The following is a 19,674-nucleotide window of genomic DNA, read 5'->3' as shown; positions in this document are numbered from 1 at the left end:
TCTGGAAGCCCTGGCACAGGTGATAGGTGGGAGTGTGGGGCCAAGGAGCAGGCAGACTGGCTACACTGTTGAGTCTTCTGAGCAGCCCCATCTAAGGGTCCTCTGACCTGGGCACACATACACACAGCCACAAACACTAAACAGTCACTTTCAGTCAAGGTCCCTGTGCTAAAAAAACACACTTCCATCTCCCAAGCCTAAATAAATAGATCAACACCACCTCTGAACAAACACCCAGACACAGCATGCTCTCTGAACACATAAGCACATACCTAAATGCTACAACATCCTCTTTCCACAACACTCTTACCTTCCCCTAACTCCGTCCACAGGCAGTGCCCTCCAACAAGGAAAAGGAGTTTTCCAGGAAGCAAACAGAGGCCTTTGCCCCTAGAAAGAGCCAGGGATCAATATTGTTTAGACTTGGCTAGCACGTATTTCCTTCTAGGCTAAGGAAGATTTAAGTTTATGGTTCAATCCAATCTTTAAGGGGGAAAAAAAAGGCAGAAAATGAGGAAGTTGTGATGGAATGTTCAAGTATTTATCTCCACGTAGTGCGATACACAGGCAGCTCACTAAGCCAGCGCCATAAATCAAAGAAATCAATGCCCTTTTATGATCATGATTACTTTTTTTTTTTAAAGAGGGCATATGCAAGAAAAAGGTCTGACCAGAGTCCTCTTCCCCTTTTCTCTGCCCAATCAGGAAGAGCAGATGTTTGAAAAAGGGAGGGACAGAAGATAGGAAAGTCCTTCAGGGGGTGACTTCAGGGCCTTAGGCAGATTCTTGTATATGTGACCTAAAGATGCACAAGTATGGAGGAGACAGGGACAAAATATTTAAGAACTCAGAGCTTCAGTTTCCTTTGCTGAACAATGAAGAAAATGCCCACAGCTATTGAAAGATAAATGGAAATAATGAGCAAGAAATCAAATTACTTAACAAATACTCTATGCCTACACTTTGGGGAAAGGTGACTACCACTCCTCACCTGTTGGCTTTGAGCCCTAGAAAGAAATGGAGAGGAGCCTAAAGGAATATTCTTCCTGGAGTTGCTGCTTACGGTTACCTCTGTTTAGCTCTGAATCTGATGGACTTGGAGATCTTAGCTATCCTAACTATCCCAAGGAGCCACAGTGGGAAAGGGAAGAGGAAAGGTAACCCAGTATACAAGCACTCAAAATGGTAAAGTGTCTATAAAGCTCAACACCGCACCTCATATCTGGATATGAATTAAGAGGAAAATAGGGCCAGGGCACTTACAGAGCAGCCAGATAAAAGGACAGATACACTGCGCCACAATAACCACATACTCTAACTTGAAGGGATGTGGGGCTTAAATAGATTCCTAGTCCCAGTCGCAAAGTAGAGCAAAGCATGCTTTCAAGCCACCTTTAAGGCCTGTATCATTTCATCTAACTCACAGGCTGGTTGTGCAGGCATTACTCAAAGAAACAATGGTGGGGTATAAGAAAGGGAATCACTGCAGTAAAGTTGGGGGTCCACAGCAATATCAAATGTACCCTTCAACTCCATCCCAGACCACTCAACTCCAAGTTTCCATACCGCTGTGTAGGGACTTGGAGGGACCCTTAGTTGCCTGGATTTGGGGGCTGGCACTGTCATTTTCCTAGCCAGGAGTATGTCATTAAGCTAACCCAAGGAAAATAACTGGCCATCCTCATTTTTCACAAAAACAACTAAAAGAAACTCGAGAGGTGCATAGATATCAGGTATTCCTATGCATGCACAAACCCCCAGAAACACACCTGCAAACATCTCAATGTGCAAACACAAATGAGTGCATAACACACTGTAAACTCACGAACATCCAATTATGGATCTAACCACAGAGAAATCAACACCCACATGCACAATATGCAAACATAAGATTACACACAAAACCAGTGGGAATTTAAATGCATCAATATCTGCACACTGTCACCTATGTATGTGTGGACACCCACCTGTCTAGCCACATTACATGCATGCAGGTACATGCATACATGCTGCACAAAACAGAAAAAAAAAACAGAAGAGCAGAAGATTATAGAATTTAAAAACTGGGCAAAAGGAAAAAAATGATATCTCCTAGCAAAGACCTCTCTTCTTCCCTCTAACTCTTAAATGTTGGTGGACACAGTGCTTGGTCTAGAAGATCTGCCCTCTGGGTCAATAGTAAGAATCCAAACATTTTCCTCTAGGAATCCAGGTGTCTTGCCAGTCCTAGGGAGTTATATATGCACCTTCCTCAGTGAGGCAGTAATGCAAGCTTTGTTGGGATGTTGAGGTTCAGCTTAAGCCCACCTTCTAGGGGTACAGGCCCAGAGCAAGACCAAGCAGTGGCTGCTCTGCACCACTAGCCTAGTATTCAAGCTTCTTCTTTATGGAGGGCCAAGCCAAGCAAGGCTTGTCGCGACACCCTTGATCCACTACCTGACAATGGCATCACTCCCCAAAATGAAGATCCTGTTAAGTTTAGGATGCAGAGACTGTTTGAAGACTCTCACCCTTGTGTTTCACACCCCACCCCCTATCTCTGTCAGTCCTGAGAAGGCCTTGTGTATTTGGAGAGAAGGCTCTAGCAAATCTCAAATCAGGAAAAAAGGAAAAAAAAAAAGGAAGGAAAGAGAAAGGAAGGAAAGTGAAAAGAAAAGAAGAGGTTCGGCAAGCACCAGGAACAAGTTGAATAGGTGGATGTGGAAGCCGGCCTGGGCCTGGCAGCGTGCTGTCAGCCACCGGCAACCCGTGCAGTTTCCAAAGCCAGGACTGGGCTTTTTGGTCTCTAGTTTCCCTTGAACACAATCGGAGACCAGGTGCATTTCCGCAGACCCTCCAGTCCAAGCCAAACCCAAATCTGAGCCTCCCCTGCCGCCAGGCTCCTCCTTTGACCCCCCGCAGCTGCTGTGCTGCCTGGCCCAGCCAGTCGGTGTGGCCCGGGGCTCTCAGCCTTGTGTGCAGCAGTGGGCTGGCTGCAGCGTGCCCAGGCCCACGCCTTTGCCTTTCCCGAGCTTGCAAGGAGGAGGCTGGCCAGCGGCTCGTGAGCACAGTGTACACTTTATTTCAGACTACAGGTTTCTGAACATAATAAAATCTTTGGCTTGTAGCGGCGGTTCAGTCTCGCAGTCTGTGGGGTCATATTTCTCAACGAGTCTCCGAAAACGAAAGGGGAGTAGGACAGACAGATGGATGGATACAGGGTTTCTGGGAGGTGGTGGGGAGGTGAAGGGCAGACACGCAAGGAAACACATTCACGCACACAAAGAAAAGTCCCAAAGAAACGAGGGCCAGTGTGGAGGAGGTGCATACTGGAGAAGCAAAAACATTCAAAAGAAAAGAAAAAAGGCAACCAAAACGAAACTGGGCTGGGGGCAGCCAGGCGGGGGACAGGGATAAAATAATTATAATAATTATAATAATTATAACAATAATAATAAAGGAGATTAATAAAAATGTCCAGCAAATAGAGATCGCTACACATACTTGTTTTCCTTACCTGAAATTAAATATATACAAGGTCGTAAGCGGTTTGGCTAGATACAGCTTTAAAGAGTTCGCAGTTTCATTCCCTTATAGTGTGAATAGAGAATAGACCATATTTTTCGATAGCACCTGTCCGAGACTTTCTCCCTTTTTCAAAACCATTTCGTTCCAACTCGACTGTCCATTCTGAGGATCGCTGTTTCGCTGTGTCTGTCTTCCGGCTGGTTCCCTCCCTCCAGGCTGGGCCAGAGGCGCCGGCAGCGATGCAGGAGGGCCCGGCAGCCGCAGTTACTCGCTCTCGTCTTTGTCCTGGACCGTGGTGGTAGAGTGGTTATACAGTCCCTGGGCCATGAGGTGTAGCGCCAAGCCGTTCTTAATGCCCGTGGCTTTCTTGATCTTGGCTCGCTTGTTCTGGAACCAGATCTTGATCTGGGACTCGTTGAGGCTGAGCTCCTGGGCCAGGGTCTGTCGCCGTTGTTCGGTGATGTAGCGGTTGGCTTGGAACTCTGCCTTGAGTCTCTGCAGCTGCTCCGCGGTAAACGCCGTCCGTGGCCGCTTGTCCTCCTTCTCGTTCTTTTTCTTCTTCAGCTTCCTAGTGCGGGGACCTGCAGCGGGGTACAGGGCCAGGTGGGGGTGGGGACGGAGGGCAGAGGGGAGGGGGTGAGAGGGCAGAGGAGAGGAAGCCATGAGAATAACCTGCCCAGCCAAGACAGGTCAAGGGCCGCTTCGGGGGAGATCGCAGAGGCCCTGCGGAGCCTTCAACTCCTTCTTGCCAGTCAAGCAAGCCCTGGACCAAAGAGCCCCTCCATGGGTCAGGATGGCTGGGGTCTCCCTGGTTACCTTCTGGGGGGTGTCAACGGAGCAGCGAGAAAACTGGCAGGGATTGTAGGTGCACCCCACACTCTGATCCTCTAATCGCAACAAGAGAGACTAGGTCAGATTTACTGCATGGCACTTCTTGCCACGAAGATGAGAATTCAAGATGGACAGATATTTGGCGCCCCCCATTTGGCCTAGCCCAGAGTTGGGGGTCAGAGGTCTGCTGTCTTCACAGCTCTGAAATAAAAAGGACTAGGACTAGGAGGGCAGCCCCTGAGAGGATGCCCATTGCACGACTAACCACACACACCCACACACACACACATTATTTCTCCAGAAGCTACCTACACTGGACACGTAGAACCTTTTCTACTTGCAGCCACTGAGCTCAGAGGACAAGAGGCAGGAAAGAGGCTTTGAGAAGGCTGCCCAGCTCCAAAGAATTTGGTCTGCTTTCTCTTTCTACTCTTCTTTCTCTTTGGCCTAGAAGAAGCTCTTTCTAAGAGCCTGAGGAAGATACTAACTGCTCCTCTCCTGAAGAACAAGCCCTTACCCAGCTGCAGGCCTATCCCAAGAGCTTGGTCTTGGGGTGTCCCTCTTTGCCTCTTAGATGGTGTCAACAGAAAAAGGGCCTTCCCCATTCCTCCACCCAGCTGTATAGGCAGGTCCCCCCTTATTTTTTCCTTAAACATACATGCTGGAATTTCAGAATAGAAACTTCTGAATAATAGAAACAAGCCAGACTGACATTCTCTGCTCTCCCACGACATCTGAAAGATGACTACATCCCCTTTCCCATCCATGAGCAAAACAGGGGCAGAGGGATAGTGCTGTGACCCCAAGAAGTACAGGGAAGAAGCCACAGGAAGGTTCTCCAAGAAGGTGAAGTCTTCTACAAATGCTAGTCCACTATGGGATTCAGCCCTGGAGAAAAAGGGCTAGAAACAAACCAGCAGAGTATGCAACTTCCTGTCTATGTCTTGAAATCCCAAAGCTGTCTCTCTACGGACAGATCCCCTAGCTTTGACTTTCTGGGCCCTGTCTTATTTAAGAGAGTTTATTGTGTTACGTCCCTGTCCAGACTTTCTAAAACTGTCTGGAACGAAGGCTGTTTATAGGCATCCCCAAACCTAGCATTAGAGGGGTAAGCTGGGCAGGAGGCTCCTGGGGGCAGGCCAAACCCTGGGGTCACCAGCTGTTTAGGTCTTGTAGACTACAGTGACTTGCAGGTCTCCATCGTAGTGCATACCAGGGCAATCTCTATCCAGGAGTAAGAACTGGTACCCTGCCTCTCCCGGCCCATTTGAAGGAGAGAAGCCTGAAACAAAGACAAGGCCTGCTCCACAGCGTATCTGAGGTTTAGATTAGTAATTAGCTGTGCAACAGAGATGGGTCAAGAAATGTTCCCATTTCCAGAAAGGCCCCACTGTGAATTGTGCGTCTGGGGCACGTTAGAGTGTGTGTGTTTGTGCGCACATGTGTGTATATCTGTGTGCAGAGGCATGGGCACTTGTAATAAAATCGTAGCCTCCTGGCCAGCCTGAGCCATGCAGCCTGACAGCTCAATCACTCTACCCATCAGGCGAGTCAATCAAAGCAGCTTTTCGGAGGTTCAGGAAGCCCAAAGTGTCAATAACAGGGCTGGAGATGGTGGGGGCTGATAGTATGCATCGATCTGCACCTAGTCAGTTGCAGTACGGCAGCAGAGACTAGCCAGAGGAGAGTGGCTGTGTGTGGCTGTGGCTGGCTTCCTGTCTTGGGCAAAAGCCCTACTGTCCCCACTAGCTTGCCAGGCGGACAGGTCCATACATTCAGCAGGCCTCATCCTCCTCTCTCTGGGCCCACTGGCTGTCCCAGATTAGGTAAAGGCCTTGAGTTTGCCAAGCACAAGGAGTACATGAACAAGAGTGGAAGGCAAGCCAAGAAAAACTAGCCTGCCCTTGCAGAAATCTACTAACTGGCAAACGTGCAGAAAAAGGAGTCGAAGGAAAACGCAGGGCCCAGAATGTAGGACCCATGCAGGGGAGAAGCTACAGAGGAAGCTGGCTTTCCTGCCCTTGACCCTGCTTTTCTGCCTGGCTCTGTTGGCTCTCTCCTCTCTCACTGACTGCCAGCTTGAGAATCAAGGGCCCCGGGCCTTCATCTAGCTGGCAACTGCTTTTCTCTGGATACTGCCCACCTGGCCAAATTGTCTCGCTACTCTGCTAGGAGAGGAGGCTATAGATCAATGGCTTCCCTCTTCCCGTGTGTTTTCATGTCTGTCTCTATCTATGCAAACAGACTTGCCACAGAAAATATAGAGATATTGTTTGTGTCTGTAAGAACACGAAACAAAGATTATTTCTCAGGTCAAGCCTTCCCTGCTCAATGCCAGCCTCCTCTGTAGGACCAGCCTGGTGTGGTTTCAGAGCTGAATCACTAAGCCTATCTTCCAACCAGCTCTAAACAAAATCCCTTTCCCTGGACAAAAACTCAATGACTGATGGCATACACTTCCTAAGAATAAAAACGTAAATCACAAAGCCGCAGGGCTAAGACTTCAAAAATTGTAAGAATTAAGGTTGCAGCCTCTGGTGGCCAGAGGTGTGTTTCCCCGTGATGGCCGACGGTGGCCAACACCAGGTTCGCAGAAATGGGGTGCACATTCGGTGATGCCTGAAACCAGGGATGAGGAGGAGGAGGGAGGCGTGAGAGATGCGAGCTACTGAAACTGGCTTTGCTGTCCCCACTGTGGCGGTTTGGACTTCTAGGGGCCTCTACCAAGCGGAAAGGCATAGGAAGCCTATGCCTAGGCACTCACCGGAGGACGGGCGATCCGAGTAACGCGTGCAGTAGACCCAGGCGGGCCAGACGAGGGGCTGCTGCGAGTCAGTTTTAACCACGGGCCCGCCGTTGGCCGAGCCCATGAGCAGGATGGCTGGGTTGCCGTGCTCCGGGTACTTGGCTCCCTGTGCTGCCGGGCTCCCCGCGCTGCCTCCACTGCCGCCGCCGCTGTCCGAGGGCTTAGCCGCTGCCGCCGCCGCCGCCGCCGCCACGGCCGCCGCTGCTGCCGCCGCCGCCGCTGCAGCCGGGTTTCCGGATTTGGACGCGCCCGCGCCAGCGGCGGTGGCCGGCTGGGAGCCGTCGGGTGGGCCACAGTTCGCGTCCGGGGCGCACAGGAGCGCACCAGCGCCCGGCGCCCGCGTACCCAGCGAGTGGACTGGGTCTCTACCTGTGCCAGTCTGGCCTCTGTCACGCTCGGCCCGGCCTCCTCCTCCTGCGCCTCCTCCAGCCGCCGCCGCCACCAGGAGCTGCGGCGGCGGCTGTTCTTTTTTGCAGCCGAAATCCGGCCTCAGGATGTTGTCGATGAAAAAGTTGGTAGTGCGGTGCAGCTGGGCCGCGGGCTGCGGCTGGTGAGCAGGCGCCGCGAGATGCTGCGGCGGCGGCGGGGGCGGGGGGTGCGGGGGGAGGTGCGGGTGGTGGGCCAGGGGCGGCAGGCAGGGCGCCGCGGGCGGCGAGGGGGGCGCGGGCTGCGGGGACACGGGCACGCTGTCTCCATCGCTCCCGCTGCTGCCGCTGGCGCCGGGACTGAGGCTCAGGCTGAGGCCACCCGGGGCCGCCGCCGCCGCCGCCGCCGCCGCCGCCGCACCGAGGCCCGAGTCGCGCTGACTTTTAGGTTCCGGCTGCTGTTCTTCCATGCTCGGCCGCCCCGCCGCCCCGGCCGCCGCGCCGGCCCCCGCCCCCCCGCCTCACTCCCCACCCCACTTTGCCAGCGGCCCGTGGGGGTGCGCGGAGGAAGGAGGCAGGCGAAGCCTCGGAAGGCACGGGGCGGGTGCAGGAAAAAAAAAGCCCAGGCGTCTGGCCTGGATCGCTGGCTCTTATCGAGCAGATAGATCTCGCTGTCTCGCCCTCTCTCTAATTTGTAGACATCCAGATAGGGAGACACTTGGCTATTCCTTTTCTTTCTGCAACCAGATTCAATGATTTGTTTGAAGAGGGGAGTGAGCTACAGCCAAAAAAGAGAAGAAAAAAAAAAAGAAAAAAGAAAAAAAAGAAATGAAGAAAAAAGCTTCAAGAATGTCTTTTTCTTAAGGGAAAAAATGGTCTTTAAAGTCTAGCCATCTTCCTAGGCTGTAGTGTGGGGTTTGACTTCCCCGAGTGTTACGCTCAGCTGTGCCCAGAGTGCGAGGCTGGCAGCGCCTTTAATCGCCTTTGCTTTTTTTGCAGGGAGAGCGCGTCTCCGCCAGCGCCGGGCTGCCTTTTTTTTTTTTTTTTTTTTTTTTTTTTTTTTTTTCCTCTCAAATCTCTGACAGCTCGGATCTTTGCACAAACTCTCTCGTTTAAAAAAAAATCACCCAGGCACACTTTTTGCCTTCAAACCGGAAGCACGTGAGTCAGGGCCGCACGTGTGCGGGGCCAATGGCGAACCGCGACTCACGCTGACACTCGGGGCTCGGCCCAATGGGCGCGCGCGGGACTTTGCAGATAAATAATCCGGGGGCGATGGCCGCGGGCGGAGAGGGGGTGCCTAAGCTTGGGCCTGGTGTGTCCGGCCCGCCCTCCCCCACCCACAGACACGCCCCTCCCGGTCTTTAAGGCTGGGACTGAGGAGGGGGCCGAAGAGATCCGGGAGGGGCGGATTTCGGGGTGTAGGCAAATAGAGAAGCAACTCCATAAACAACTTGTTGGAGAAATACTGGATTAAGGGTGCATGAGCGCTGGGCACGGGGTCAGAAGGCAGAGGACTGGGTTCTGCATGCCCACACCTAAGGAAGTTAGCCTTTTATTCTCATCGTTGCTGTCACATTTATGAAAAGTGAAAGTTTGTTGTCGTTATTGGGGTGTGTGTATGTGGTTTGTGGGAGGGGGATCAGGAATTGGTGATGGGACATAGATGCAGAGTTGTCTACTTTTGGAAACAGTTTATTTTTCACAAAGAGCAAACCTGGAGTCCTGCTGCGCATAGCTAGCACTGCTGGTTTGTAAGTCTCTGGCCACATATACAGTGCTTGCCTTTTTAGGGGTGGGATCCGCAGCCATACGCGCCCAGTTTGGTCCTTTGACCAAAAGAAATGCCTTGGTGCCCTTCAGCCAGGCCCGGAAAGCACAGATGAGCAATAGCTCTTGCTGCCTGTTCCCTCCCAGGCTGGAGGGGCAGCTGGAGTTATACCAGCCGGTTGAGCTGGGCCAGGAGGGCCAAGCTAGTCAGAATACAGATGCTCACGAGGCCTTGGTTTTGAGTTAAGGACATCCCGTGCTAAATTTCCCTGCAAAGTAAAATCAAACAAAAGCACCGCGTCTCAAGTGTTTTCCCTGGACAGGGGACAGTGTGGACAATGTGTCTCCCCCAGTTTGGGAGGGGGCAGTAACGGAATCTTTTGGGATTACTCCCAGCATTCTGGCTCCCGTAGGCTCTAACTTCCAGAATTCTCTACACCTTTTGGGGGGACGACGATGCGGCTAGCCTTTCCCAAGCTTCTATCTGTTGGGCTTTTCTCCTGTTTTCTGATCAAGGAACCCAGAAGTTTCCCGTGGCCAGGGATGCAGAGGGATTTGCCTGTGGAGATGTTTTGGAGGGCCAACTTTGGTTAAAACCAGTGTCAGCTAGGCACCACAAACAGGCCGTTGCAGGAACATCGTGGACCAGGGGCACATACTTTTCCTGATCCTCATTCCCTTGCTGGGACATCGGAGAAAGAATCTCTTCTGAAATATTGTACGTTTAGAACATGAGAAATAATCCCTCCACCCGTTTTCAAAAATAAAATAAAATAGGTTAGAAGGAACATATAACCAAAACCACAACAAGCTGAACTACTCGGCAGGTGGTGAGTGGAGACCCGCTCACTGCATCTTTGGGTAAGGCGAAGGTTCCCAGATTTCCAGAGCCGAGTTCCAGACCAGATCTGCGCAGCGGCCTGGTGTGAACCGCTGCCCGGAGCGCTGCGCTGAACTGGCCGGCCGCGGGCTCAACTTTCTCAAGCCGTCACTAACCCAACCTTGGAAACCTCCTATGTGTGCTTCTGTCCCACACCCAAGGGTTCCCCAAAATCTCCAGGTGTCCCTACTACTCCTTGAAATGGGGGTGGGTTTTTATTTATATTTAAGTTCGCAAAATTGAAATCTTTATCCCGCAAGCGAGCGTGGTACTTAATTAAATTCTAATTAGGACACTATCAATATCCTATTTAGCCGCGTAGCTTTTGTGCGCTGCGGTCCCTTTCAGCGCCGTAAATAGGGTCTCGACGCCTTATCTCGCCTGCAGGAGACGCCTCGAGAAGGGCTGCGGAAGATAATTTATAGGTTTTAATTACTCTTCATTCCGCCTGATCAGCTTGGCGTTCATCACAGGCCTGTGAATAAAACCCTGGTCAAAAGCTCTGTCACATCGCGCTGGCAAGACGCTTAATCAAAGTGAGCGGCCCCGCGCGCCGCTCGGCCCGGCTCCTCCACGTAATTTCCAGCCAGCTGATAAAGCCAGCTGAATAATGCGGCGGCCCTTTGGAGACACCATTTACAGAAATGACTTTATTGACGGCTTAACGTCGGTAATTCATTTTACCTTTCATGTAGTGGAGCCCGGATTTGTTACAGTAATGGGATGATAAATGCACCCGCGGCCCACGAGCTCGGCTGGATTAGGCGGCGCTGCGCGCGCGCGCTCCCGCTCAGCCCCCCACCTTCCCGCAGTCCCAGCCGGGGCCGAGGCTCTGAACCGCGCGCTGCACGCACGACCCCCCACCCAGGCCCTGTTCCTTCCTCTCCTTCATGAAACTGAACAAACTCTCGGACACTGTCTGTGAGTGCGTAGGCATCCTAGCTAGTCTTCGAGCGAGGTGTGTGCGGCTGGCTGAGCAAAGGGTGGTAGAGACTGATGCATGAGGGATGCAGAGGACTCTGAGCCACAGCTGCCTGTGTAGTTGAGAAACTGCTGGCAGGGCGATTCTCTGTTACAAGTATGTGCATAAAGGGCGTTGGCGGGTGTGGAGGGATACACTGGTGCCGGCACCCTTTCTAGGCACTCTTCTGTCCTTGGAAGCTAAGGAATCTCTTCCCACTTGATTAGATGCGCAGGCCAGGATGGTAGAGAAGTGAGCCTCAGGAAGCAGGTGAAGGAATCTGTCCCCAAATGGAATACAGCCCTGTTCTCCAAATGTCATCTGTTCCTGGGCTAAAGGTGTGGAAGGTGAGTGGCAGTATCCAATTCCATGGCCTTGCAGTTCTTAGGAGAGCAGTAACCTGCAAAGGAGGCCCCGTGGAACACCAGACAGGACCATGCCATGTCTCTTCAATAGTTTGGCTATCCCCAAGCTCCCTTTCCATATCCAGCTCAAACAAAAGTAGAAAACGACGTGAAGGGGGGGGGTTTTGTTTTGCTCCCAGTGTTAAAGAAAGATGGGGAGCCCTTGAAATCTCTACCCAAAGAAAGAAGGGGACCAAAGAAGCTTTTAATGGTGGGAAGTAAAGAGGTTACAGAGAAGTGACCCCCACCTTCTGCCTCTCCTATCCCGGGACTTCTGTTCTTTGAGGTTAAGCAGGAGCTTCCAGTCAAGAAAAGATATCCAATACGTTGTCACTGTGCAACAGTGCATATATATTCCAGAGAAGTTTGAGGATCTTGTAATAGGAAGACTAGTGCATTTTCTAAGCAGAAAACTGACAAATTATACCTTTTTCCTGCTCTTTCCCAATCTTGCCAAAACCACTTATCCATGCTGGTGAGTGACTTGTGGCTGTGGAACCAGGAGCTTGCACTGGTATCTGTTCGCTTGTGTAGGTGAGCAACACAGAGCATCCTGTGTGTGCACACGAGCATGCACACCCGAGTCAGCCCTATCAGTGGGCAGGAGAAATGTATTGTTAAGTTTTGTTGTGCGCTGTTCAGAAAAAGGGACTCTCCCACCACCGTTTCCACCAAATTTTGAATTTCCTTTAGGCAGAGACAAACGCCTGGATTCTCTCTCTGCATTGCTCTCTCCTTAGAAGACAGGATAATTGTAAAAGAAAACCTTGTAGCCTGGCCAGACAAGCGCGCGCTGGGCCGGGTCTAGGAGCAGGAGCGTGTTGCATGCACACGGTGGTAATCGCATTTCGAGTGTAGATCAGATGGCAGTGGGGCCTTGTGGTGCGGGACATGAATGAGTTGTCGCAACACAATAGCATGCAGCCTTCCTACGGGGACTGGGTGACCAGCGGTTTTGTTGGGAGTGAATGCGAGGAGATTTCTGCTACAAGTGCGGCGGTATTATTATGAGCCAGAAGGTCAGACTATACATCGCAGGTCCCCAAAGCCTATAGACCTTGGGAAATGTGGGGCCTCGAGCCACGTCATTATACCTGACAGTCTTTTCAATAGACTAATTCAATTAACGCTGGGGGTTTTGGTCTTCATTTGGAGGCAGTAACTGTGTGTGTGTGGGGGGGGGGGTGCTGGGTATTCCTTAGATATTAGGGATCCTGAGCAATTCTGCCTAAACTCAAGGTGGGAATGGGGGAAGACTCTGAAGGAAAAAATGCCGGTGTAGGGAGGGAGATGTGAGAGGCAAACCTGAGGAAAAATATCGCTGGGGAGTCCAGAAACTGGGGTGGCAGCTTTGTTTGCAGGAGCCCCAGAAGAGCCCTGGGCATAGGGAGGGGTGCCCAGAGAAAATTCCTTGCCTTGCTTCCTTCTTTTTTTCTTTTATTTCTCTGTGTGTATGAAATACACCCATAAATGTCGGGGCTCCTGCGAAGCGCCAGAGAAAGCCTGCTGTGGGTGGTCACATGGAGGAATTTCAGTCTTTAGATTTGGGTCTCCACAATCCGATCTTCCCACTTTTCTTCCTCTCACCCGAAAGATCGTTCCCAGCATGACCTTTTTGTTCTAACCTAGCCACCACCACCACCAGGGCGCCAAACTGAGACCTTTCTCCTTGACTGAGAGATGGAGAAATTTTTTTCCTGATTTATGTAATTTGATTAGAAAGGGGTTCTCCCTGCTCGGCGTCCCTGAGCCGTAAAGAGTTGCTCCGGTCGGTGCAGAGGGCACCAGGGTAAAAACCCCGTCCTGGTGGCTGTTCCTGGGTTTCTTAGGAAATTCGAGCTTCAAGGGATGGAGCAGGGGCGAAGTGTAGGACTCCTGGCTCGGATTACCAGTTGTAGAGTCCCCATCACCCCCCCCCCTCCCAGTAACCCTAAACTGGGTTGAGCATTTCCAGCCAGGCCCCCTGGATCTAAGGGTTTTAGAGCTCGAGGTCCGAAAGCCCGGAGACTCCACACATTTCTCAGCATATCCCGAGTTTTTCTTTAATCGCCAAACCTCACTCAGACCCTGGAACCCAAACTCGATTTTGGATTCAACCCCTTCTTCCCCTCTCCCCAGAAAAAGAATACCGAGTCAATTTAGCGTCTAGTTAAATTCGAATTTTTTTTCTTTTATTTTGATTTTCTTCCTTTCTCGGTCCCTCTATTCCCTCGAAAGTTCCCGGGCGCTGGCGTTTCCGGGCCAAGAAGGCCCAGTCCCCACCTGTCCGAGTGGCTGCTCCCGCCTGGATCCAGCTCTGGCGGTTCGGTCCGTACCGACTGCTTTTGTGAGCGCGCCAGTGGGCGCGAGGTGCAGCGAGTGAGGAGGGGCTGGCGCGGCTTCCGGGCTTTGCAGCCCCCACCGCTCGGCAACTCCACGCTCCCCAGGAGGTCCGGACCCCACTCCAAAGTTGGCAGCCAAAAAATAATCCAGAGTAAAAGAAGAAAAAATTCCAGTCCTTTACAAGGAAACATCCTTGCTGTTCCAAAACGTGTTGTTTTTGCTTTCCCTGCAGTCTACTGACCCCCTCTTTCCCGTCACTGCATTGGGGTTGTCGGGGTTCCGCTCCCACTGACCCCTGAGAAACAGATGCCGGCTCGACGCCTGCCAGCGCCTGCTCGCCTCCCGCCCAGCCGGCCTTGAAGCGCGATCTGGGCTGCTCCTCCAGGACCCTGCGGGACGGCATCTTTGGGACCTGCATCCCCAGGAAGGTTCGAGAAAACTCGGTTTGCAGCCAAGATCCGTGCGGTGGCCTGGGGTCGGGGGCAGCCGGTTGAGTGACTTGAAAGTAAGAAGTTCAGTGCGGAAGGTGGGATGGGCCGGGAAGGGACGCTCCTGGAGCCTCAGAGTTAAGCGGAAAAGATGAGGATCCATCTGCTACCCTCAACCCGCCCACCTCCCCCCTCGGACAGGACTTGACGCCGGGCGGCGGTGTGGGGGCGGGGCTGGAGGGGGTCACTGCGAAACCCAGGCCTTCCAGGGCTACCTACTCAGACCGCGGGTTCCCGTGCACAGCGGGGTTCCCTAGTGCGGCCCCGCGCGTGCGTATTTGTACTTGACCCCTTGCGTGAAGGGTTGCGCGATGTGTGTGCACCAAGATTGGTGCGCTGCTGTGCGTGTGTGTGCCTAATCCACCCGTGGCTGCGCAGCTGTGTGCATCTGTGGAAAGGTGTCTGCTTGGGCTCTGCGCCGCTGGGCGTGCTAGTGAGTGTCCACACGTATAACTCCCAGCTTGTGCGAGCTGGGAAAGGGAGAGCAGCTCCCTTTGACTGAGGCTTTGGAAACGTGTCAGGTCGCAAGGACCCTAAAGCTCTGACCCTACTCAACTAACTGTTGGAGGTCTAACCTGTACGGTCCTTCTAACTCTTTCCAAGTCAGTCCATTTAACCAGGCAACTTTGGTTTGGTTTTTTGGAGTCCCCCCCCCCAACACCCACCTTAGCAACTTTGAGTCCCGATAGCCAAGAGGATGCGCAACACGTGCCAAGGTCAAGATCAAAGGGACCTCTGTGAGAACAGACGCCTGCTCCACAGAGAGGAAACTGACACTCGGAGAGGGAAGAGACTGGGTCAGGGTTGCAGAGGAGCAGCCTCTGACCTACGGGCTCGCCAAACGCGGGAGCCGTGGGTGTGGATTTGTCCTTGGGTCGGAGTCCAGGTTGGGAGCGCAGGGATGGTGGTCTATCTTCTACCTTCCACCTTTACCATTCGACCCAAGTAAGAGTCACCCGCCTCCTGGAGTGTGTAGGTGAGGAAGGCGACCTCTGGGGCGAGAACGGCCCCTTCCCAAGCAGGATTTCCATCGGGGTCCTGGAGGTCCTCGCCTCTTCGCTTTACACACAGGCCAGCAGCTTCCCTTTCTCCCCCGCCTGAACTTTCCTGCAGCGCGGAGGAGAAGGGCATCGGCGAGAGGAAGCTGGCCTCACTTCCTGGGGGCAGCCGTGCTAGGCCGGTGGTGGACCCGGGCCCTAAAGTCATTCCAGGCACGTCCCCCTCCACCGAGGACGCCCGCTCCAAAATTGTTATGCAAAGAAGTCAAGTATGTGCTTTTCCAACGATCAAAGCGGCAAAGCCAAATATTAGAAGAGAAGTCAATAATGAATGAGCAGATTAAGAAACCCATCTCTGGGACAATTATTGCAGCAATTGAAAAAGCGCCCTTTTCCCCTCATCCTCCCTCCTCCATTAAAAAAAAAAAAAGAGAGAGAGAAAAGAAAAGAAGGAAGAAGGATGGGGGCTGGGGCTGGCAGCCAAAAATGGCAGCAAAGGGAGAGTGTGGGAAAGCATAGGTGCAAATTTGTTGAAGAGATAATGCCTCCTAGGGGTGACCCCAGTGAGTCCCCTGTTTTCTTGGTCCAAGCGAGCCAAGCGGGCGGAGCTTCGCCCTCGGCGCCCCACACACACCCGCCGCTTAAAATACTGAGCGTGAGGCCTCTCCAGTTTAAAACCCGGGTTTCTAGGGTCTTTCACTTCGTGTCGACGTCCAGCCGGAGCTCCCCAGCCAACCCCTTCCAATCTCCCTTAGTTTGAGACAGTAATCTAGGCACCGCCAGTAGGGCAGAGAGCCGGGTCGAGGGGCGCGGGGGATCGCTGACTGGTTTGCTGTGGAGCAAGCGCCTCCTGTCGGCCTCTTCAGAGAACTGCGCCGGCGCGGTGCCCCCAGAGCAGGTACGTAGGAGAGACTGAGCTGCAAGACCGGTTTGCAGTCTACGGGGCACGTCCGCTTCTTTCCGGACAGTTTACACCTGAAGGGGACAGACAGCAGGGCTCCCAGAAAAAGGTCCTTATTAGGAATCCCTGCATCTCAAGAGGGCTAAAACAGAGCAAAGCTGTACTATTCCAAAGCACAGAATACCGCCAACTGTGGGGTGAAAGCCAGGAGTTCTCTTGCCGCATCTGCCTGCTCTCGCAGCAGCCGCAGAGGGACCTGAGCGATCCCCGAGCCTCGAGTTCCTCACCCGTAGCCTACAGAGTTGGTTTGCATGGATTCGCTGCCTACGCTGGCTTTGAATTTAACGCTGGATCTGAGCGGAGAGTATAGACACACGTGTCATGTGTCCTCTCGGTTTCCAGTCCTTATAGCTGCTGAAGTTTGTATGCCATTTGTGCCCCCATCTTACTCGTATTTAGTGTATAGACACCCCTATTATATTACCACTAGTTTTCTTAATTGTCTGAGAATTTCATTTGAGTGGAGTTAGAAGGTTTCTTGGCTCGAATTATGCTAAATGTTCATTAATTTAAAACTTTTTTAAAGTAAGGAAATCAGACAAACAAAAAAAACTTGGTTCACTTTGCAATGTGGACATCGCTGGGGAGGACCCCTGAGACCACGGTGTATGGGTAGGACACTTAGCCTGGAAGGGCAGCGGTCACTGTCAAAGGAGAGGACCGCGGCGAGGCCCGAGGCAGGAGGGACAAGCCAGGGTGAGGTGGAGTGGCTGGGGGGCAGCGGTTTGCGCGATGTGTGTGCACCAGGATTGGGCTAAAACGAAGCCTGTCTGCCCAGCAAGCATTGAGACCCATGTAGGACAAGAGGGACTCCGAGCTGCCTTCTCTTGACTTTTCCTGAACTTCCTAAAGCGCTGGAACCCGGAAGCCACATTTGGCAATATTTTGAGTTACCCAGGAATCCGGCTAACCTCAGCGTTGAGTTGCCAGTATGCTAAGCTCCACGGAAGCATCACTTCCGCAAGTTCTGGGGTCTGAGCCCGGGCCCAAGATGGGGCACCCCTCGGGGCCAGGAATGCCCTGCAGGACAGAGCTAAGCTCTAGGTCCTGGGCCTCCCTGAGACTTGAAACTCCCTTCAACACCTTGCAAGCAGCCGCAGCGCTGAACCTGTGCTTTTTCAGAGTGGAGAAGTACTTCTAGCCTTTCTGTCTGGAAGTTGGGGAGTTATTCTGGGATCCCGGGCTTCCCAGAGGCAGTGAATTTCTGCATCAGAGAGCAGGAGCTGGCATGGGCCTCAGACCGGGTTTAGTAATCTACATAAAGATCAGGAATTGGGGAAGGCATCTGGTTCCCTGTTCAGCAGAGACCCAGAGAACTGAGGGTCGGTGGGTACCTTGTATGTACAGCTCAGGATTTTCACCAGAGAGCCTGGGTCCTAGTAGCTGTCACAGGATTTGGGGGTACGAATTCTCCACTTAGGGTATCAGCGCTTTCCAACCTCCAAGCCCCAAGGACAGAATCCCCACTTGGTGCCCTCCTGGTCCGGGCCTTGGTGGAGTTGAGGCTGGCATCCAGCTGCTCCTGGGAAGGCCGGCCTACCACTGCAGGTATGTGGGTCCTCCCAGAGCCCGGAGCAGGCACTTGGGCTGACCCGGGCAACTGCATGGCCCAGGAGCCCTCAGCTCTCTGTAAGTGCTGCCACCCCTGAGTCCCTTAAGTGGGTCAGAGCTCTCCAAAGAGCTGAGAAGACCAGCCTGCTGCACCATGCAACCTGTCAGCTCACACCTGCTTCTAACTTTTTGGTGGGATGAACTAAAAACAACAGGAGCAATTATATTCAGCTTCATTTCCACATTTCACTGAGACATTGCTTAGCTGGGGAAGAGAGACAGGAAGAGGGAGTGGAAGGAGACAGGGAGAGACATACACAGAGAGACTGTGTATGTGTGTGTCTAACCATGTTGTTTTGGGGTTACCCCCTCCAGGTGACTGCATAGGTCGGAGGCTCACTGTGGGCCACCCATCTCTGCGAGCAGCTCCTGGGTCAGCATATATATCATCTTTACAGAAAGCTGACTAGTAATAGCCTCTTCATCTTACAAAAGGTGGAAACTGAGGACAGAAGGCATAGCCTGACCCAAAAGCATGCCTGTAGCAAGTAGGAAATGAAGAACTACATCTGTCCTCAGCCCCTGGGTAGCCACATAGGGACCAGTTCTCTCAGAAGGCACTGAAAGTCCCCCTGCAGGTCCTGGGTGGGGAGCTCCGCACTCTCGGGCCCTCCTGCCCTGCCCCATCCTGATTCTGACACCAGCCTGCCAGAGTCTGTGCCTGGGTCCTAAACTGCCTGCCTGTGCTTCTGGCTGCCTCCTCAAAGGGTGAGCACTTCCTTAATGAGGTCCCCAGCCCTGAGAAGTCCCCTGCCCACACAGGGACAGGAGTCTCAGAGCCTTAGCTGAGGGGGAGATGAGCTTCCCATTCTGTCACCCAGAAGGAGTAGGGAAAACAGGGCAAAAATCTCCCCTGGATGATACCTTCCCCCTTTCTTCTGGCTTCCAGCTCAGTTACCCTGAAGGGCAGATCATGGGACTCAGGCTCAGTTGGCCAAGGTAAGGGGCAGAAATGTTCTCTGGGCAGGCTTTAGGTCCAAGCTCCTGGGGCCCAGCACCCCCACCCCACATACTTCCAGGCTTGTGATGGTGTTTTGGACTGTGAATACAATCCTTTGCCAGACTGGTTTTTGCAGACTTCCTTCTGAGCACCAGGCAAGGCTCCTGACAGGGGATCCAGGAAACTCCCATCCCTCAGAGGAATAATACCATGTCCGCAGACCTAGGTCTCATCTGTCAGAGAGCGGGTGTGAAAGCTTCTGAGGGACAGTGAGGCCCCTGTCCACTCCCCCAACACAGTTTTCTGCCCCACTGGGGCAGTTGTCCCCTAAGGGCTGCTCCTTTCCCAGGATACCATTTGCTGCCTTGAAGCTTCTGAGTTGGGCCCTCCACCCCCCCAACCCCACCCCACCCCCAGGGAAGGGAAACATGTAGGGCCTGCAGGAGGGAAGGAGGCTCCTATAGGTAACAGACCCAAAGGCAAATAGGGCATCAGGGAGCCTGGCTCCAGAGCCACCTCCTAGAAGTAGCACCAAGGATTTCCTCTCTCCAGCATTGAGGACCTGTGAAAGGTGCCATGGAGAAGGGTGGGAGACTTGCTGTGGGCAGGTGCAGTTGCTCTGAAAGGAGAAAGCTGCCTTTGCAGCCTTCGTGGCTACCAGGTTACTGGGTCCCACAGCCAAGCACTGGCTTCCCAGCCCCTTCCTCACTCCCATGGTCTCCCTAACCCCTTATCTTTCAACCAGAGCAACAGAACAAGAGGCCTTATGGTGCAAAAAGGTAGGACAACACCTCGCAAGGCCTTGCCAGGGCTCCTGAGTGAGGCAAAAG

General features: G+C 52.9%; 1 protein-coding gene across 1 annotated transcript; it reads right to left on the bottom strand.

The window, feature by feature from the left end:
- Window positions 1-3,038: 3,038 nt before the first annotated feature.
- En1 (engrailed homeobox 1) lies at window positions 3,039-8,593 on the bottom strand. The gene is made up of 2 exons (XM_013142352.2): window positions 7,103-8,593; window positions 3,039-4,088 (listed from the first exon to the last, which is right to left on the bottom strand). The coding sequence occupies exons 1-2, from the start codon at window positions 7,977-7,979 to the stop codon at window positions 3,772-3,774; spliced, it is 1,194 nt and encodes a 397-aa protein (XP_012997806.2). The 5' UTR covers window positions 7,980-8,593; the 3' UTR covers window positions 3,039-3,771.
- Window positions 8,594-19,674: the final 11,081 nt, after the last annotated feature.

Source organism: Cavia porcellus, unplaced genomic scaffold, assembly GCF_034190915.1.
Source record: "Cavia porcellus strain 051 isolate PalLab524CR breed Dunkin Hartley unplaced genomic scaffold, mCavPor4.1 scaffold_12, whole genome shotgun sequence".
Lineage (NCBI taxonomy): Eukaryota > Metazoa > Chordata > Mammalia > Rodentia > Caviidae > Cavia > Cavia porcellus.
The sequence above is the reverse complement of the archived record's forward strand: the minus strand, read 5'-3'. Positions and strand labels throughout refer to the sequence as shown.

Coding starts and splice junctions, on each gene's coding strand:
- En1 (XM_013142352.2), bottom strand. CDS start 7,979: ATGGAAGAACAGCAGCCGGAACCTAAAAGTCAGCGCGACTCGGGCCTC. Junction 4,089..7,102: donor CTCGGATCGCCCGTCCTCCG/GTGAGTGCCTAG, acceptor ACCCCGCTGCAG/GTCCCCGCACTAGGAAGCTG.